The sequence below is a fragment of the Xyrauchen texanus genome, chromosome 36, assembly GCF_025860055.1.
Source record: "Xyrauchen texanus isolate HMW12.3.18 chromosome 36, RBS_HiC_50CHRs, whole genome shotgun sequence".
Classification (NCBI taxonomy): Eukaryota; Metazoa; Chordata; class Actinopteri; order Cypriniformes; family Catostomidae; genus Xyrauchen; species Xyrauchen texanus.
The window spans coordinates 32,139,507-32,151,819 of NC_068311.1; the positions used below are offsets into that span (position 1 = coordinate 32,139,507).

The 12,313-nt window shown below is 41.8% G+C and overlaps 1 protein-coding gene across 5 annotated transcripts in view; it reads left to right on the forward strand.

Annotated features, from left to right (window-relative positions):
* stx1a (syntaxin 1A (brain)) overlaps positions 1-12,313 on the forward strand; it is an 89,827-nt gene that overhangs the window by 37,072 nt on the left and 40,442 nt on the right. For all 5 annotated transcript variants that reach the window (XR_007968765.1, XM_052106517.1, XM_052106514.1 and 2 more), the window contains exons 5-6: positions 11,918-11,991; positions 12,097-12,205. Coding sequence is in view for 4 of the 5 variants with exons in the window: in XM_052106517.1 (XP_051962477.1) it covers positions 11,918-11,991; positions 12,097-12,205 (183 nt within the window). In the remaining variant the exon portion in view is untranslated. The remainder of the gene's footprint in view (positions 1-11,917; positions 11,992-12,096; positions 12,206-12,313) is intronic.

The following is a 12,313-nucleotide window of genomic DNA, read 5'->3' on the forward strand; positions in this document are numbered from 1 at the left end:
TAGATAGGCCTACACAAAATAAACACAATATTACAACTTACATTTGCACAAAACAAAAGGTTGCGAATGAATACGCAAACTTAGTCATGATGGTGTAAAATAGTCCCAAACATATCTCCGGCGCGATCTCTTACATGTTTCGCGGTTGAGCAGCACGCACGCGCATGCTTATCGTCGATTAATCGTTAACATCCCTATTTTGCACCAAAACACCAAAGCAAATTACTTGTATGTGAAAACATTCATGCCAAGAATTAAATTCTGATTCTAATTTTGAAGATGATGACGGTCAGAAACAGCTCTCATCAAGACAAGAAGACCAGCTGCTAGAGCTCAGAAATGACAGAGGCCTGAAAACTGTCTTTAATTCAACACCATTGACATCCTTCTGGATCAAAGCATCAATAGAATACATTGAGATCAGCACCCTTGCATTGAAGACCCTGCTCCCGTTCCCGACTTCATATCTGTGCGAGGCAGGTTTTTCTGCCATGACTGCCACTAAGACCAGACTTAGAAACAGACTGGATGTGAGGAATACCCTGCGTGTCTCATTGTCAACCATCAAGCCCCGGTATGATGTTCTTGTGGCTGCCAAGCAATCCCAGGGGTCTCACTGAGATGGATATCAGACTGTAAGCTGGTTTTCATTCATATTTGTGAAGCAGACCTTTTTAAATTCCATTTTATTGTATCCTGGAATTTGTGTGCATTGTTTTGGATGCATGTTTTTTTATGAATGCCCAGGAAGAACAGCTTGTCTTGTGCACAGCTACAAATAGTAATATCAATAAGCAGTTCATCCTCACATTAAAATAGTTTTGTTCTCATTGGTCTGGTCTGGTATTTTTTGTTAAAGCTTAATCTCTAATTTTATACTTTTAAAAATGATTGGCTGAAATCACTGTGTGTTTGCTATTGTATTCTGAAACTGTCTGACTGTTGAAACTGGCTCTTATTTTCATACAATTAGCCTTTGTTGTCACCTGTTGGTGAGTGAAAACACTAATTTGCTGTTGAAGTGATTGTCTTTAGTGGTTCTGGAGAGATTTTACAGGTGAAATGGACTGGTATTTTCATACATTTTGCCATTACTGCCACCTGCTAGTGAGTGAGTGCTGTGTGAGTTGCTTTTGAAGTAGACCTAATTGTATGGGAGAAAAGGGAAACATTTTGTGAACCGGTCTGAAAGTTTAAAAAGATTGGTATACAAGTAGCCTTTGTTGCCACCTAGTTCATTATATGCAAATAAATTATAGGCTGTTACTGTTTTACACAGTGATATGTTCTGAATCCAAACGATCCATCTTAAAATTGAGGCATTAAAATTGACAACTGGTCCTTGGAATTTTTTTTATGAATATGCTGGTCCCTGGCACAAAAAAGGTTGGGAACCCCTGGTTTAGACCACTACACCACCACCACTCCACTGATTAGGACATGTTTGTCTCGAACTAATGGGAGAAACTTCCGCAGGGCAACTCTTGGCAATTGATGTGCCAGCGCAGCGGGGCCCCTTTCCAACAGCCCGCGGCTGCGTGCCCATTTCACACAGTGCCCGGACCCAATTTGGAGACATTGGTCGTGACCAGGACGCGTCAGGACACTTGCTGCAAGGGGACTCCTGTCCGCAGAAAGCAGAGGTCTGTCCAGGGTTTTGAAGTTTGGCGGCAGGTGGGAGTGATGATCACACGGTGCGTGCTGCGGCGCCATGCTAGTCTCGTGACTCGAGTCTGGGGCCAGTGCTGAAGCGGTCTCATATGTATCAACCCCAGCAGCGCTACCGCCACGGGGGATGTCATATTCCCCAGGAGCTTTTGGAAAGGGTTTAAAGGGACCGCCGTGCCTGGCCTGAAGGCGGCGAGGCATTTTAGCACTGACTGCACGCGCTCATTGGCGAGACGCACTGACATTGAGACTGAGTCTAACTCCATGCCGAGAAAAGAGATGCTCTGAACCGGGGCGAGCTTGCTCTTTTCCCAGTTGACCTGAAGCCCCAAAAGGCTGAGGTGCCTGAGCACCTGGTCTCTGTGAGTGCATAGTAACTCTCAGGAGTGGGCCAGAATGAGCCAATTGAGTATGCGAATGCCCGGTTCTCAGAGCGGGGCAAGGGATGCCTCTGCGACTTTCGTGAAGACGCGAGGGGACAGAGACATGCCGAAGGGGGGGACTTTGTACTGATATGCCTGGTCATCGAACACGAACCGTAGGAAGGCTTGGCGTTGAGGCAGAATTCAGACGTGGAAGTACGCATCCTTCAGGTCTACTGCTGCGAACCAATCTAGATGCCGGACGCAAGTTTAAATGTGTTCTTGCATGAGCATTTTGAACGGGAGTTTGTGCAAAGCCCGGTTGAAAAACTTGCAAGTCCAAGATCGGTTGTAAGCCTGTAGGGGCCCTTCTTCATCTCGGTTGGAGGGACAGGCTCTATCGCGTATTTGAGTAAGAGACAATTTCCACAAGCAGGGATTTGGCGTATTTACCGTGCACTGCGGAAAAACGGACGCCCGCGAAGGGGGGCGGAGGCCGGGCAAACTGAATTGCGGAACCGAGTCGGATGGTCCTGGCCAGCCAGCGTGACGGATTGGGAAGTGAAAGAAACGCATCCAAACACCATGCTTGGGGCACTAAGTGGGCGATTACTTTTAATGTACCCGGCGGGGCTTCACAGCGGGGTGGAGCAGGTAGTACGGCGTCGGGAGGCGAGGACACGTCCGGAGGCTCTAGTGCTTACCGTGCTCCGCACACCCGGCAGGGGGCGGGTTAGTGACTGAGGAGGAGGTCCGGTAGAGGTGACCTCTGGACTCGTCAGAACTGGCCGGCCAGGGGAACAGTCGTGGGGCTGAGGGCGGGGGGTCTGCATCCAGCATGCCGGGACTTTTGCGGTGTGGCGGCAGAGTGCTGTGAGAATGGCATTTGCGGGCCAGAAATTGCTCTTTTTTTGAAAAACGTTTAAAAAATACCTTTAACTGAAGGTTCTCTTCCCGGCCCTCCCCCGGGGGACGGAGTGGTCTGTTTACCAACTCCGGAGAAAACCTCTCGATCTCTGGGTCGTTCGTCTCAGGAGTGCTTGGGAGCCTTCCGGGTTCTTGAAGGGGTCCGTGAGACGGGGGGCATGCGCTTCCTGCGGGGGGCCCACTCTTGGTTGAGGTGGAGCCGCAGGAGGATGCCCTTTGGCGAGCAGACGGGGCATGGCCCATGGTGGCAGGTTTGCGGTGGGGCAGGATGTGTGAAATGGCCTCCATCTGCTTTTTCACCGCTGAGGACTGCTGGGCGGAGTCGCCAACGGTGCCGCCGAATGGACGGAGCTGGGAGATGGGGGCATTCAAGAAAGCGTGCTTTGTCTACCACACGTATTTCGACCAGGTCCAGTCCATAGATTGCGTTTCTGGACCACAGGGGTGGCCATCGCCCATTCGAGTGACAGCGCTTCTGACCTTCGTGGCACGGGGGGCGCAATCGGTCATTGAGCGCAGTTACTGCAGCACATCAAGAACAGGACTACCCATGTGCATGTTTGAAGTGCCTTGGCCTGGAGTTGGTTGCAGGAGCGGCCATGGCATGCAGGGCGGAAGCGGTCTGGTGGTCGGCTCCGAAGAAAATTTCTGAATGAACTCGACGTATTTCCTCACATTTATACCCGTATGTCCGGGGGCAAGGTATGCAAATACTAGCTGCCAACTTCTCATTGGCCTTTTTTCATAGATCAGAGGCATATTCGGCACTCAAGAGAGACCCCTAGTGTCGCTTCTTCGACACAACGTTGAGAGAGCGACAGACGGGGAACATCTCTTTTATGCTTCGATAACTGCTGCTGTAAGCCATAGATTTACTGTCGGATAAAAACTATTTGCTTTTATCTTTATATCTGCTTTCTAAATAGTGGACCATTGTTTACTTGTCTGTGAGCTTTCTTGTGTGAATAATCCTATGTTATATCTTAGATATCTAGAACAAAATATGCCATCCAGAGGGAAAAGCATGCTAAACACATCATCAGAAAATATGTTTTGGACTATTGATTGTAAAATGGGGGAGGATCTCCACTTTCTAATGGCATCTAGATTGAGCTTGTAGTCCACTCAGAGGCCGAGATATTCAATGATATAATGAGGGTGATGCTTGAACTGAACATTAGACTGAATGTCAATGGACAAGCACATCTGTGAGGGATAAAAGAGCGCCACCTACATTTCACATCTGTATATTGTGATGGAATGTGATAGAGAAATGTTTTTTTCTAGTGCTTTCTGCAACCGAATGGAATAAAATAAGACTTTTGAAAGTGAGGTCGAGTGGACAGAACCAGAATTACATGCTTACAAAGTTACAATAAATAAATAAAAAATTACTTCTGTTTATCATAAGATTCTAAACACACAATATTATTTATGAGTAATATGTGTGAATGGTGAGCTTATGTGTTGTGTGGGTAAGTGAGGACCCAAAAGCGAATTAACAAAAGGAGTCTTTTAATGTAGGTTCAAGTTGCCAATAATGAAAAACATAAATCTCTCCTTGAGAGAATAAAGGTGAACATAAACAACCCGCAGAGTGGGCGATGCAAAAAACAGAAAACTTCTTAATACGCTGAGAGGCGAAACAATGTAGCAGCCGAGGGTAGCAGTGAGCGGCAACTGGCTGTAGGTCTCCCCAGGGTTGACAAGGGTCGAGGAAGCAATAGTGGTAGTCCGCTTCTCTGCAGCGCCAGGCGAGCTGGACAGAATACAAATAACGGGTGTTAGGAGTGAACAGGTAGTTATGTGAGGCGGATGCCTACAGGACAGGACTGGACAGCGACAAACCGGACAGAGCATGTATTCCTAGGAGAGAGAAACTCAAGTGAGAATTCGACAAAGGAAGCAGCAAAAACAGAGAAAGAAGTAGAGAAGACAATCAGAGGAAAACGGGAACAGGTGGGAAGAGAATTAGCGGAGTATTCAGGGAAGATAGGGAACAGCTGGAGAAGGAGAGAAGAGGGAAAGGAGAGGTAACGAAAGAGGGCAGCAGAGGGCGACAGAGTAAGGAGAAAGAACAGGGACACGACATACCATGACAAAACATAACACGACATAACATTATGAATTTGAATGTGAAAAATTGTGAGCGGCAGCCCAAAAATGGACCAGAGTTTAAGGTACTAATACAGTATGTACCCTTTAGTGACAGATTAGTTACAAGTACATTCAGATTAACATGTAAAGGGTACAGTGGGTTAGCTTTTAAGGTACTGCCACTGTTACAAGCTGTTGTACTTGTAAAGGTACAATTTTTGTGTTGTGTTTGTAAGCAATGTGAGTAAGTGGGCTTCATTACATTTATCTATGACTGGGAAGGTTCATGTTATTAAAATAAATTGTATTCCAAAATTAACCTACCTGTTACAATCTCTCCCTGTAGATGTCCCCCTCTCTTATTTCAAGCAATTTGATAGCATAGCGAAGTCCTTCATTTGGAATGGTAAAGTCCCCGATTACATTTCAGTAAGTTACATAGGCCGATTGACAAAGGTGGGCTAGGTCTACCCAAGATTTTGTTTTATAATTATGCGTTTGGTCTCAGACATTTGGCTCATTGGTCGCTTCCACCTGAGAGAGCCCCTCCCTGGTTTTGGATTGAACTGGAAGTTCTTGCCCCTATTTTGACATTGCAAAGCCTTTCTATCAAACTAACTGGAGAAGTTAAGTTCCACCCCGTTGACTCGGTATGGTCAAAAGTGTCCAGAGTGTTTAATTCAGACATTTATTTAAATGTTGCCTCAAGTATATCCCAGATAGCAATGAGTCGGCGGGCCGCTGGCGGTGCTCCGGAGGCAGTAGAAGCGGCAGAATGGCGTTATCGCAAACACGTTTGATGGCGCACCGCCGGCGGCAGCCGCTTTTTAAAATGGCAAACGCTATTTTCGAGCAATCTGCCGCCGCTTATTGTATATATATATATATATATATATATATATATATATTTTTTTTAATATATATTTATAGCATGCAGTTTATCAAGAATAATGATTGATCAAACCAGACAAATTTCCATTTGGCATTTTAATTCCAAGTACAGTAACTGTCATTGAAACAAGATGTCAGATCACTGAAATATAAATAACAGAAAAATACAAACATTATATACACACACACACACACACACACACACACACACACACACACACACACACTAAAGAACATGCAGGTTTCCAATTCAATTTTGGTAAAAAAAAAAAAAAAAAACACTATTGTAACACTTTGTTAATAATATAAAGAGGTCAGCTCTGGGATGAAAAGAATTACCAGTAAACATAAGCAATGAGGATATTTGGTACCAAATAAAGTGCAGGATACCAAATAAATTGAGGTATAACATCATATTTACAAGTCATTTCTAAGAACAGGATAAGTGGTAATAATTTAGAGTAAAGCTCTGGAGTAGAATATACCATTATAACTGCAATGCTGACCTGTGGCAGAAGGATTTACAAGCTATATTTAACAATAGAATAACAGTTAAGCACTGTGACGGAATGAAAGTATAATTTTTGGTACTAGTTAATGTGCAATATCAAGTATCAGAGGTATGAAATAGGATTTACAAACTATAATAGAATTGTTAAGCACTGACGGAATTAAATAAGCCAATACTAAAGTCACGGTAAGTAGAATATTTGATACCAGATAATGTGCAGATATCAAGTATTAGATGTATAATCTAGGATTTACAAGCTATATTTAAAAATAGAATAGTTAAGCACTGTAACAATGAAATAAGCAGCAAATTGTATATTAAATAATTGAGATCTTTGGTATCAAGGAATGTGCAGGATAACAGGTATAATATAAATTTTGACATTCAACTTACACATGACAACAAGTGGGAACAAATACAATTAACAGCAGAAAATTTGGCTGTAGAGAACACAGCCAATCAGAATGTCTGGAGTGGTTGGGGTCTGCGTGGCGTAGTGGGCTAAGAATCACCAGTTTTCCCCGACCTCCAGAATGAGGCAGTGCAAATTGGCATATCTTCAGTGATTCCTTGTGCCTGTATATATATATATATATATATATATATATATATATATATATATATATATATATATATATATAAAAACAAGCAATTTCCACAGTGAACAGTGTGGATTGGGTGAGTGTAGTCTGACACTTTTAGCAGGCTTCTTTAGGGGTCTTGATGTTACTGACTGCAGGATAAAGAAAGGGTTCCAGTTGTCAGTGATGCTGGGGGTCAGTAGTCAGCCTAGGTTTAAGGGGTCGGCTGTGGGTCCCTCTCAGCTGTCGGCGCCTTTTTCCACCTTCATGTTCAGATGCTCCTTTCAGGTAACGCGTAGCGTTAACCTGGATCGCCTCATCAGTGGCATCCTGGGTTGCCGGGTTCTTCCGGATGGCTCCTGTAGAAAATAAAGATCTGTCATTCCATTTGAATGGCATAAGGTCATACACATCTACTTAAATATAAAAAAATATCCAACTTACTTTGAACAATGGTCTTCAGGAACATGTCTCTAAAACATGCTTTATCCCCTACACCAGTCCAGGTTGTATTGATGGAAAGGTGATTAGAGAAGATACTCTGAAGCATTCACCACACGGTTGTCTTTAGGTCCCTCCCACATTTGATTGCCAAAAACCGAAGCTGAAAATACAAAAAAAAAGTGTTACAAATTACATTTCTCTGAAGCTTCTCATAAATTTAAAATGTGACAGGCTGTGGATTCAGACTGTAGAATATGCAGTGTACAATCTTAATTTTACTTTTTAGATTACCCTATACCGTTATAAACGAAATCGGCACACTTACAAATCGTTGCTGGAGCTCTTTATTCTGCCTCAAACTGTTGTCAAGCAACGCCAAATCTTCCTGGGTGTCTAGGGGGGAGTAACAGATCCCCTGGCAGGGATAACTCTCCAACAGACACATTGGCACTGAAATGTTGCAGCATAGTGTCCATTTTGTTGTCCATGCTACGCACAACATCGCCAAACTCTCCAAGACGTCGCAGCATTGGGGTCTGATCTGCACCTACAGGGTTTCCCAGAATAAAAGAATAAAGTAGTCAGTCCTGGTCCTTCAACTACTAAACTATGACATTTATATCTAGGTCTACTACATGTACAGGTGGCCCCAGTGGGAATTAAACCAACAACCACAGGTGTTGTTTGCAAGTTGTACCTGATTGCCCAGTGCGAGCAAACGCCTTCAACATTGTCCCAACTTGCTTCACCTTCTCTATAAGTGAGCCGCTGTCACCTGGGAAGTAACAATATATTGATTAGCAATACACTAAATATAATAGTAATATAATATAACCACAATTATCATACCAGTAACTTTCCCTGTAATTTCTATCCACAGTATGTTATGCATGGCATACAAGTTCATAATGAAGAACCCTTATGATAACATCAATTTCATTTTTTTTCTTTGAAGCAGAATATTTGTTTGTAAAAGGGGAGGAAAAAGAAAATAATGAAATATTGGTATATAGATTTTGGTTGATATATCATACTGTACAGTGAAATTTGCTATTGTTATATCCCTACTCACCTCAAGGACGGATAGATCAGGCAAATCTCCAGTCAGGCCTTTGTAGAGTGTGTGCTCCTGCATATCCACAGGTATTTTAATTCAAACATGCAACATATTGTAATAAATCTACAATATTCAGCCTTTACCTTACACCCTCGGTTGTTGCTCTACACTTTTATTATATTAAATACTTATTTATATAGCTTGCTCACTGTATAATCATGATAGCCTAATACTTATAACACAAGATTGCATCTTAAACGAATGACTGAGTTGAAAACTTGAATAAGAACTAATTTTACACAGAGGGGACCAGCTAGGGAAACTTACCTGCCTACAATAACTGTTTTCATTTGATTTGAGTTACATTAAACATGAATAACCTTAGCCGAGGCCCCAGGAACATCGGGCTATTAAAGTAACAAGCCTATAACTGCGGTCTTATCAATTCTAGCTTCACCATACACTCAAACTGTGACGTTTCTCTGCTTTCCTCGTGGACCTGTAGCGCAATGCCCTGACAGTGAATTCACCTGTGCCCTGATCTTTATTAGAAACTGAGAGGAGAGCAAGTTAATATAATTTATATTACAATTATCACAAAAATTAACAAACAGTCTGCTTTAAAACTAAGAAAAAACAAGCTTCTATACTAACGTTACATTAAAAATGAACACGTGGCGAACTAGCTTAGCCGCTATCTGCCGGCACACCACATTAGATTAAAATACTTACCCTTGTAGTTGTGCAGATAACTCGATATGTAGAGTTTAAAGCCCTTGTCCCTCTTGCTTGTCAGAGCAGGGGACCAGGCATCAACAATGCGATGAACATCGCTGACGCTAATTTTCAGAAGATCCTGGAGACATCGAAAACAGACATTTTGGGCGACGCGCAAGTAAACCGTAAAAAGATATGCCGACTTCAGGCGACAGCGGAAGTTCGTCACTACGCTTGTGCACGTAGGCTATTCAGTACTCCACAGTTCACAGTCTTTGTAATGTGTTTTAGCAATACATTTAACATTTATAATGTGTTTAGATTTTTTTTTATTGCCTTTACAGGGACTTTAACACTTTCTTAAACATTTGTACAGGTCATAATTGCAAATGAATCCCTTACCTGTAAAAGGTAAAATAACAAACAAAAAAATCGAGGTTGGAAAAAATGTAGACATAAACGAAATTTCTGCGCAACTGTGAAACCAGAGGATAATTTCGCTTTTTCACTGAGTTTATCCTTCACGTCAAAACAGGGATTTTCATGTTTATGATAGATATCACCATGGTTGCAAATTAATACAAAAAATTAAAGTATACCCGAGATTTTGGCCATGTTGCAGATGTCTTTCACTGTTCACTGATACAGGCATTGGTGAAAAGTCTAACTTCATCAATTTATTCTGCTAAATTGTTCATACCATGAATTAAATATCTATTTTAAAACCTAATCAGAATCAGAAAGATATTTATTGCCAAGTAAGTTTTACAAAAGGAATTCTTTTTGGTTTATTGGTGCATGTCTCAAATGCGCAGCAATCAAAGAAATGTAAACAATTTTCACCTGTGCATAAAATAATTCAATATATTTTACATATATTACTGTATAATCGCTTCAGAGTTTCAAAGTAATTTAAATGTCATTTCCTAAACCTTACCTTATCATGGAATCACGAGTCAAGACTATGTTATAAACCCTAATGGCTTTGGAGCAAAAAATAATAATAGCCAACATGGCTGGTCGATTTTGAGAGTCTAAGCTGTCCTTGTATTTCAAAGCGGCTTGCCGCCAGCCGGCCGCGTTCGATTAGCCTGAGGCAACCGCCAGAGAAAATGAAGCAGTCGTCCCGCCGGCTCATCACCGGCGGCATCTCGCAAGAAATGGGAGTGACGAATTCGGCGGCAAACATTTCATCCCCGCCAGTGGGACGCACCTATAGCCGACAGCTTAGGGTCGGCGGCAAAAAGAAGCCGTGCGGACATTTTTTGCTATCTGGGTATGACTGAACCCTAAATGATGTATTAATAAGTCCCCTTTCTGCTGGTCAGAGTGGATTGTGTGGGAGGGTTACTACACTCGGTGACCTATATGAGAGTGGAGTGTTGATATCCTTTGAGAATTTGGTTCAACATTTTGGGATTCCCAGATCTCATTCTATAGGTATTTACAGCTGTGCCATATGCTCTGTAATATTTTTGGGAGTAGCATACACACCCCAAAGCGGCAGACACTCTGGGAGAGGTGATTACTGCTTTTGGAAAAGGTCATGAGGCATCAGTGTATTACTCCCTGTTAATTCAGAGTCTGGGGTCAGAGCCTTAACTTCTATCAAGAGATTATGGGAGAAAGATTAAACTTGGTTTTGGAGCAGGGAGTGTGCGCTAGGATTCTAAAAAACATCAAGTCTACATCTAGTGATGCAAGGGTGTGCCTTATGCAATTCAAGATTTTACATAGATTCTATTGAACCCCCTCTAGATTGTATAGGCTTGGTCTTAAAGACACGCCCACCTGCTGGTAATGCCAATCGGAAGATGGAGACACAACCCATGTTTTTTGGGGTGTATTAAGATCCAAGGGTTTTGGTTGAAGGTACAGAGTTTTGCGTGAGATGTATTGGGCACTCGGGTTTCATTCTGCCCCAGACTCTGTTTAAGGTGACGGGGAAGTCATTAATTTGGATAAATACATGAAAGATTGGGTCCTGGCCAGTGATATGATTTTCTTTTTTATCTTTTTTTTTTTTCTTAAGTGTTTCCTCTTGTCTGTTTAAAAAAATATGTATTTTTTTTATTTTTTTTGTATCTGTATTTGTATGTGTATACTTTCATTTTGTATTGGACATCTGGACGTTTGTAGTGGTGGGGTGGGGTGGGGTATATAATTTGATATAACAGTGATTCTGTGTGTGTATGTTATTTCCCTTCAATACAATAAAATCAACAAAATGTTAATATAATATAAGAAAACAAACTAGCCATATTTGCCGATATTCATATATCTTCTAGAGAGATGACTAAAATGATTAAGATCCTGTTTGTGTTTATTTTCATTGGGTATTTTGTATTTATTTATGTAATATTGTCTTTGTTGCATTGCTTTGAGAAGATGTTTAGTTTAAATTTATAATAATAATAATATTGGTCCGCAGCATATTCTACTTAAATGTGACAAATGAATATGTGTGTAAAGTTCAAATAAAGAGAAAATGATATAAGAGGAAGTAGTTTAATTTATAAAGTATTTAATTCACTGACTAGAGTGAATTTCAGTATTTTATGATTTGTCTTTTCCGTGTTTCCTGTAGCGCTTCACAGTTGATGGAAAGACAGCATTACATGACTTGATGATGTTACTCAGCACAAGTTTTATGTTGTTGTAGATATCCAGAAGAGCATCGAGCAGGAGGAGGCTCTGAATCGCTCATCAGCTGATCTGAGGATACGCAAAACACAGGTGATCTCCATGATGACACCTCAGTCACATGGCTGGAGTTCATTCATGTGTGCCAGATATATTGTTCTATGTACATTAGTTGTATAAGTTCCTGTTTCTTTTCAGCACTCCACACTGTCACGTAAATTTGTTGAAGTGATGTCGGAATATAATGCAACACAGTCAGACTACAGGGAGCGCTGTAAAGGACGAATTCAGAGACAACTGGAGATCAGTGAGTACACACACACACACACACACACACACACACACGTAAACACATTTGTTTCAATTGTTGTGGCAAAAATTATTAACCAACCATTATCACTGCATAAGAGACACT